Source organism: Lipotes vexillifer, unplaced genomic scaffold (assembly GCF_000442215.2).
Source record: "Lipotes vexillifer unplaced genomic scaffold, Lipotes_vexillifer_v1.1 scaffold515, whole genome shotgun sequence".
Taxonomy (NCBI): Eukaryota; Metazoa; Chordata; class Mammalia; order Artiodactyla; family Lipotidae; genus Lipotes; species Lipotes vexillifer.
Genome location: NW_006772017.1, coordinates 759,165 through 767,792, shown reverse-complemented (window position 1 = coordinate 767,792; position 8,628 = coordinate 759,165). Strand labels below are relative to the sequence as shown.

At 41.9% G+C, this 8,628-nt stretch overlaps 1 protein-coding gene and 1 pseudogene across 1 annotated transcript in view; one reads left to right on the top strand and one right to left on the bottom strand.

Moving 5' to 3' along the window:
- Window positions 1–215: 215 nt before the first annotated feature.
- On the bottom strand, window positions 216–488 carry LOC103082627 (U6 snRNA phosphodiesterase pseudogene; annotated as a pseudogene).
- Window positions 489–3,681: 3,193 nt separating this feature from the next.
- The window catches only part of SCML4 (Scm polycomb group protein like 4), a 59,275-nt gene continuing 54,328 nt past the window's right edge, over window positions 3,682–8,628 (top strand). Inside the window, exon 1 of the mRNA XM_007447251.1 lies at window positions 3,682–3,837. Coding sequence (XP_007447313.1) covers window positions 3,682–3,837 — 156 coding nt within the window. The remainder of the gene's footprint in view (window positions 3,838–8,628) is intronic.

The following is an 8,628-nucleotide window of genomic DNA, read 5'->3' as shown; positions in this document are numbered from 1 at the left end:
TTAATCAACTACACCCCAATATAAAAACAAAAACCAGAAAACCTGAAACGAAGTTAACAGAAAAATCCCCTAGTTCTTGAAACTTGTTCTCTCTCTGTTGAGTTAATCTCTTTCGCACCACCAGTGTCAAAGGTTTCTGGCTTCTTCCTCCTGGTTGGGGCCAGCTTCCTCCCATAAGGGGCACCTGTCAGTGTCAGCCACGTGCCTCTCACGCATTACTCACATGGTACATAGATGTGGGCGGCCCAGTTGCCCCACTTGTGGGGAAAGGTGAGCACCCGGCGCCCGTGTTTTGCGCTACCATCCGCAGGCCACTCCTCGGTGCCCAGGAACCTGTCCAGTACACTGTCGGGTACTGGCAACTTCTGGCTGGGAAGGGGGCTCTGGCCCCGACTGCGGCCTCCAGTCCCCGGCCGGCCCCGGGCCCCGGCCTCAGCCTCATCCTCGGAGCCACTGCTGCTGTAGCCCACCCGGAGCGCCGCACTCATGGGGGACCCCCTCCACTACAGCACAGCCTGCCTGCCAGCGGTTGAACCACACGAGGAATTCCTCTGCGCAGGAAGTTGGATCTGTTATTGAAAGAATCATTTTGTAGATGCTTTCCTCCAACTCTCTAAAATTATTCCAAGAAGACATTTTGAGACTCTCCCATGGTTAAAATAGACTATTCAGTTTTTAACAGCTTTCTGTCCCATTACTTAAAATTGGATTTATTTTTGTGTTAAAATGGTATATATTTGTAACAAGGAATTGGGGAACAGCATCTTCCTGATTGATGGATGAAACACATACTCATTCAGGTATGGTGAATTGAGGAGACTGTGGGAAGATGCCCTATCTCCAAGTATCTCCCCAACCACTAACCAGTACTTAGTATTCCACTAAAAATACTTCACTGTTGTTCCATTAGCATGAAGTCCGTTGATCAGATTTAGTTATCTGGAAAGGTCCTTCATACTCCTGCGATGGATGTGCTTCTATAGAAGGGAGTGGCAAGTAGCACGAGTCCTGTTTTTTCCTCCCACCAGGGAGAGGGAAGTAGAACAAAAGAATGCAGTTTAAAAGATGACTGTTTTTCCTAGGAAATTATTTCTGGCATATTAGAAATTTGGGGATACTTAAGTGTAATTTTGAGTGATACGAATTCTTAGGATAATGTGCTCATTAGTTTGTTACCCTTCCTTTACTCTTCAAAACCTGTTCAACAAGAAGAGTTTTGTGAGGGAGTGTCTCAGTTAGCAGAGTATCCCAGCTCACGAGGGAAGGAGTGATGCTAATTGAACCTTTTAGGGGACTCACATTTTCATGAGAGGAAAGAAATTCAGTGCCTTCTCTGATTGTGGATTTTCTCGTGTTGACTTTTGATCTTGATGTTATTAAATACATTGCTGACCTCCTCAGTAGAGGAAAGTAGAAAGGTAGAGAAACTTGTCCTAGACTAGGAAAATTCCTGTTTCCAAAATCTGTAAAGATAAACTAATTATGAAGAAGCAGAAACTTGATCATGGTACTTCAAAATGGGATTCAGATAAAGTTTCACATAGCAAAAATCTTACTGAATAATTTTTTGTGGTTTTTCAATGTTTTTAAAAGCCTCTCTTTTGAAAATGAATATTTGGGTATTTGTTGGCACTGTGGAGCAGAGATACTAAGTCTAGAGATAGTCTAATGTTTACATATTTGTCTACATATAGGTTTATCTGCATTGATCATAATTCCTTGACTCTAAGATGTCTTTAAGTATATCACACGTCATTATTTCATATACCACTAAGAAAGAAAAAATGCTCCCTATGGAATTCTGACACGCTTACAGTGCTTTAGGGTGCATCCTGATTTCAGAGATGTTAATATGTGAAAAAATATGCATCATAGAATTGATGAGATATAGTATTTTTCTTAAACTGACAAAAACAGGGAAAATTGGTATCCTTAATCACTTGTCCATCTATCTGAAATATTTAACAGTACAGTCAATAGGTAAATTTATGCTTTAAAATTCTATTTACTAGGTATGATATTTCTAAGAAAAATCAAGACATTGATAGAATACCATTAATATTCAGAGAATTAACAAAGTGACCTTACATCTATACATGATACACCCCAGATTTCCCCTGTCATGTTTTTCTTAATATTTATTTTATTTTATTTTTATTTTTAATACTTATTTATTTATTTTTATTTTTGGCTGTGTCGAGTCTTAGTTGCGGCATGCAGATCTTTCGCTGCAGCGCACGAAGACTTCTCTCTAGTTGTGGCGTGCAGGCTCAGTAGTTGCGGCGCCCGGGCTTAGTTGCCCCGTGGCATGTGGGACCTTAGTTCCCCGACCAGCATCCCCTGCATTGGAAGGCAGATTCTTAACCACTGGGCCACCAGGGGAGTCTCTTCCCTGTCATGTTTTTAAGAATTCCCACTATTTGATATTTTCATTCCTGAGTAAAGCAATCTGGTCCCTGCAGTGCTGCCCAGACCAGGGTGTAGGGATTGCTTCTATTGTCTTTTCCAACTCTTTCAGCAGCCTTTTGAGAAAGAGCCTCTCATTTCCACTATTAGGTATCACTAATGCTCAGAAATGAATTTTATCACCTAACGTCACCCCTGAATTAAAGTCTAAAGTTCTGTCCCACCTGCCACTTTCCTGAACATTCCAGGAAATGTGATCCTTGAGCTCATGATACAGCTGCGTTCTCCAGGTTGAGGTTGATCAACTACCTCTTGCTGCAAGATTTAGCCAACTTTACTTGAGAAGCTTATTATAAGTATTTTTAATGCTAAGCATATTATAGTACGAGGGGGAAAGGATTTGTATGTGGTGAACAATTACCCATAGTCCCACTATCTTTACCATTGGCAGCATTTTCTCACGTTTCCTTCTAGTTTTTCACCACATAAATTTTTGCAGAGTTGAAATAACTTTTATGTGCAATTTGTGTGATGCTTTTTCACTCAACCTCATGTTATTAAAAAGAGTATTGTTAAAGGCTTGTAACTAGTTGACTGTTTTATTCTGTAGATATATTAACCATTCCCCTATTGCTTGTTATTGGGCTCTACCCATTTTATTTTTGCAGTTCTGAATCATGTCAAAATGAACATCTCTGTATGCAAATCTCTGTCCACATTTTGATAGGAGACATAATCAACATTAATCCAATTGATTTGTACTGTTAAATTTCTTTCATGGGAAAAAAAGGGTCATAACAATCTGTCACCCAACCAAAGGGTAGGAGTGAATGTGAGAAAATGGCTGTGTTTATTTAATACTGTTATTATTTCAGCTCAGAGTTGAACTGGGAAACTGAGACACATAGGTAAAGTTGTCTCCTTGCTGGTGACGCCATCAGTTGTGCTTGTTGCTGGGAAGCTGTTGTCCTCTTCACCTAGCCAGTGTCTTCCCTACTTCACTATAGTCCCGTGGAAATTCACTATCCTTGAAATTATACCAGGAGCCCAACAGCACTTTAAAAGCTCCTACTGGTGCCTGGCTCTCTCATATTTGGTTTTCCCCTCCCTTAAGGTGTAGGTATGGCCAAAATCACCAAACCGGATCCATGTTTGCCTTGCAAACCAAACAAACACTTCTGTTTTTGTTTTGCTTTGTGTCTGGACTAATTCTTAGCACCTCTTCTGCCTGTGAGCGATTTGTCACTTCCTTCTGTAAGACTGGCACCAGCAGAAATGCAGTCTCAGAGGATCCCGGGGAGAAAGCGAGGCCGACCCCCACTTCACTCAACACCTATGAAGATGGCAGTTCATAACCTTTATTCTGCTTCTGCTGGTTCTTTACCAGCAGTGAAGATCCCAAAGAAAAGAGGGAGGAAACCCGGGTACAAGGTATGGCTCCATCATCTCCTTTCTCCAAAGTGGAACTGGGCTGGGGCATGGCGCTTGGGCAGAACTCCAGTGCAAAATGTGATGAGAGGTTGGAAACTGGGTAAAGACAGGGTGAGAAATAAGTTTCTCTCAATGAAGCATGTGACAGACGAGGCCTCATTGTTGCAACATGGCACACAATACATGCTGTCGCTGTCATGTGCATTTTTACAAGTGGAGAAAGCAAATTACACCAGATGGGGAAAGTTGTAAGGCGAGCAGATTTTAGGGTCACAGCTAAACACACATTATTAAGCCTCACATCTCAATTAACGTTTCAGACACTGAGCTTTCCCCTGACTGTTCTTATGAGGGCGGCTCTGGAAGCCACTTTCCAGAACTCATTTGTCATTAATTTCAGTAGAAGCAGATGATGTCCCTGAGACATTTAAATTAATAATGCGAGCAAGCTAGTGTCAAAGGTCGTGAAGAGTTTTCCCTAATAGAGCCTCAATAAGGGGACTCATCATGAAAATTCAGGGTGCTAATTCATAGTTTCCTGCTTACAAAAGGCGCTGACGTCAAGATTGGCTACAAGGAGACATATCAGGCAAAATGAAAATCCTGTTACTCTTTAAAGAATTAATGATTTGGCGAGGCTGTGGGGTGGAGAATAAATTCTCTGATGTAACTGAAATCACATAAAACAACCCAAACCCGAGGGAGAGCTTCTCCTCTAAGATGTTTTTGAAGAGTCCGCTAGAGAAGAAAGATCATTGAGTCGTTTTCAATGAGCCTTTCGGGCATTAGAAAATGAGCTTCAGAAGTTTTCCTTCGTCTATTTTTCTAGAAATAAAGAGCTTATGTTTCCATCTTGAGATCTGAATACGCAAACCAAAATGCAAATTGGCAATTAACTCCCATATATTTAGGAAAATGTATGGAAATTATTTCAGGTCAGCAGAAAGACAAAGCTTCCGGAAGAACTGGTAATGAATTCAACCTCTATCCCTTTGGTTCTCCACAGTTCTTCCAACTGCTGGAAAATAGACACAATAGGTAGGGGGAAGGTGACTTAAAGTTATTTGGGGGTCACTGGTTTTAGTAAAAGAAGCTTTTACTCAGCCAGCTCTTAAAGCAAAGTCTTCTGTCACTGGTTATTTTTTTTTTAACAAAGAGAGCTTCCTTTTTCTCATGGGCACACCGGTTTCAGAATTGTGTCTCTGAAGCTGGCCCAGGGCAGGTCTCTCTGCTCAGCTACCTGTGCAGTTGCTGCGATCTGGGAATTGCATCTGGAAGGCTGGAGCAGGGCAGCCCTTCTGTTTATAGAGCCAGGGAGTGAATCCAGGATCTAAAGAAACACACTGAAAAATTTTCTCTCCTATTTGGCCTTTCTCCTGCTCCCCTGGGAGCTGTGACCCAAGAAAGAAAATTACCGACAGACACAGCATTTCTGGGGCCAGGAAAAATGGAAATTCACTCTGTGGAATGAACCCAACTTTGCAATTTTCCTGTCTCCTGAAAAAGGCAGTTTTCAGTTCTCCTAACACTCAGAGACAGCTCAAGGCAGGAAGAAAGCTTTGGAGACGGTTAGCTGACATACGGGCCCTGCACATGGCAGGTGGATCTTATTCCCATGCCTCACAGGGTCTCTTTTCTGGGGACAACAGGCCACAGCTCTTCTTTCAGTCCACCTCCCATATATTTGAGGAAATTGTGGGAGTTGTTTCAGGCCAGCAGCTCCCCAGGCCATGGGCTTCGTGTTCGAGAAAAACGGCTCCAAACCGGGTGCCAGTCTGTATGAAGTCCCAACCCGCCCCTGGTGACAGGAACAAAACGTCTAAAGTCTTCACAAAGCTAAAATGATTCCACCTAAAGGATCATCCTTTATTCTTTTTTTTTGGCTATGTTGGGTCTTCGTTGCTGCGCATAGGCTTTCTCTAGTTGCGGCGAGCAGGGGCTACTCTTAGTTGAGGTGTGTGGGCTTCTCACTGTGGTGGCTTCTCTCGTTGTGGAGCACAGGCTCTAGGCACGCGGGCTTCAGTAGTTGTGGCACGCAGGCTCAGTAGTTGTGGGTCGTGGGCTCTAGAGCACAGGCTCAGTAGTTGTGGCGTACAGGCTTAGTTGCTCCGTGGCACGTGGGATCTTCCCGGACCAGGGCTCGAACCCGTGTTCCCTGCATTGGAAGGCGGATTCTTAACCACTGCGCCACCAGGAAAGCCCCAGGATTGCCCTTTATTCTGAAATATCTGCTTCCTGCTATTTTGGTGTTAAAGTTTATTAAGTGTCATATATTGTGAGGGTTTGGTAATCTTAAAATGTCCTTACTTGGCAAAGTAACGTTGACAATGTATTAAGTCTCTCCGGTTTTATTTTGACAATTTCTTAGACCCCAAAGCCCCGTTTTACCAGTAATGAAATGGTTTTAATTGTGGAGATGCCAGCAAGGAAAGTGTACAGTTTGATTCCATTTACCTGGGACACAGCTAGGGAGCCAGAGTTGTTAACAAAAAATCCTGAGCAAGTGAAATAAGATATTACTTGGTCTACCCTTAAAGATCTTGTATTTTATTACTAAGAAAATGCTTCCAAACCCTTCCTCAGTGTCTGTTTACCTTTACTGTAGATGCATTTCTTACAAGCTTGATTATTGCAGTTTAATAGCCTTTGATTTGAAGGGGAAGATACTTTGGGGAGAAGATTGCACACACAGCTGGATACTGAAAGTATAGTTATATGATATCATGTTAATAATTTGGAACAATAAAATATACAATAATATTATCAGTTATAAAATTATAACACTATAACTTTATGTCAGCACATTATTTTATTTATATTAACGATATTATCATAATAAAATGATAAGTATTGAGCCAGGAGATTCTGAGGATGCCTGGTTGTACCAACTGTATCACAGGTTTGTGCTGGTTGACATTTGTCTCTTCTTACCTGGTGCTGTCCCAAGCTGCTCTGTCAATCACCTCTGTGTCCCTGCATGTGTGGAAACTCTCTCTGGTCCAAGTATGGGTATAAGCCTCTCCCTTTAAGACCCAAGCACAGCTAACACAAGCTGTGATATTTAATCTCTTCTCTGAGTCTTGAGAATAACATGAGCAAATTATAGGCAGAAAAGGAAGGGTTTAACTGGCATTCAGATGTGAGTGCTCCAGAGTTCATGGGTCGTTCCTCCTCCCAGGGCCCATCTGGCCATGTCTCTTGGCCCCGGCCTGCAGCCACTTTGCTGGGGCATGCTTGCTGCTGTATCATTTTATGGCCTTGCTGCCCCCTTCTCGCCCCAGTCAAAGGAAGGAAAAACCTCTTAACGTTATATTTTCTCCGAAGAGCCATACTCTGCCATGAAAACAGCTTTCTTCATTATAAAACAGAACATTTACATCTCAGTTTGAAGAATCTGCTGTTGATTTAGGTCCTCAGTTCAGAGACTCCCCAAGGTCAACAGGTGGATTTTCCTTACATTTCATGACGAAGGAGACCATGGAAGTCTTTTTAAAAAGATAAAGAAAGAGGGTCTGCACCAGGGATAAACCCTAACTTCCATTCAGTAGACATAGCTGATTATAATGGCTCCAAATAGTGGGATTTTCAGCTTCTGTGTCTTTATGATTTAAGCAGAAAGAAAAAAGTGCTGATTTTTTAAGATGGCCATTTGCCCCCAGTACACAATAATAATAATTAATACTAATAGCAATAATAGTCATAAGTAACACTTACTGAGCACTTCTACATTTGAGTCTCTGGGCCTAAGCACTTTATATATATATTTCTTATAGATCCTTGATAATTTCATAGTGAGAGACGTCAGAAAAACTGCAGGAATTAGGCATGAATTAACCATGCCCCTCAGCCTGAGGCCACATACTGTCCGGCCAGCAGCCCTCTCCACCTCAGCAATCTCTTTGCATTACTGTTCAGAATAGTATTTGTGTTTCCTGATTCAAAAAAGAGTAGATTACTTTCTGTCTGCTCTGTTTAACTAGCTAAGAAAAGTGTAACATGCTCTAGAAAGAATATCATCCCTGAAATAAAAACAAATAGTTTGTATGTTTTAAAATGTTTTAAAATGTATCATTCAGCATACAAATTCAGCTGATGTAACAAAGGCCAAAAAACAGTGGCTTAAAGAAGACAGAAACTAATTTCTCTCTCATGTTACTGTCTGGGAAGGCCATGTGGGGCTGATTCGATGACTCTACCGTGTGGAGGACCCAGGCTCCTTTTATATTGTTGCTCTGCTATCTTAAGACACAGTCTCTACCTCATATGCTCTAAGGTGGCTCCTCCAGGTCCCGCCATCCCACTACTTCGGCCAGCAGAATGGGGACAGAGGTGGTGGAGGACACGTTGTTCCCCTTTAAGGGTGAAACCTTCGGAGTTGTACGCACCTTCACACTTGCAACTCACTGGCCGGAAGTGAGTCACTTGGCCACACTTAGCTCCACAGGAGGCGGGAAAATGTAGTGCTGAGTGACCACTTGATAAGCTGAAATCCAGGAATTCCATTAATAAATGAAGAAAGGAGCATGGATATTTGGGAAGAGCCAGCAATTTCTGCTAACTATTTAAAGGACAGTCTTCCGTTAACTGGTAAATTCACTTTATAAAGAAAGTAATTTTCTGAAGAGCAAGAGTAAATGCAACATTTTGTTTTGTTCTTCCTTTCTTATTGTCATCCTTTATCTCCCCCGAAAAAGTATGTGTTCTTGGCACTGTGTAACAAGGACCTCAAGTTAACAAAAATCTCAATTAAGAGAATATTCAAACTTAAGCAGAAAGGGTTTGTTTGTTTGT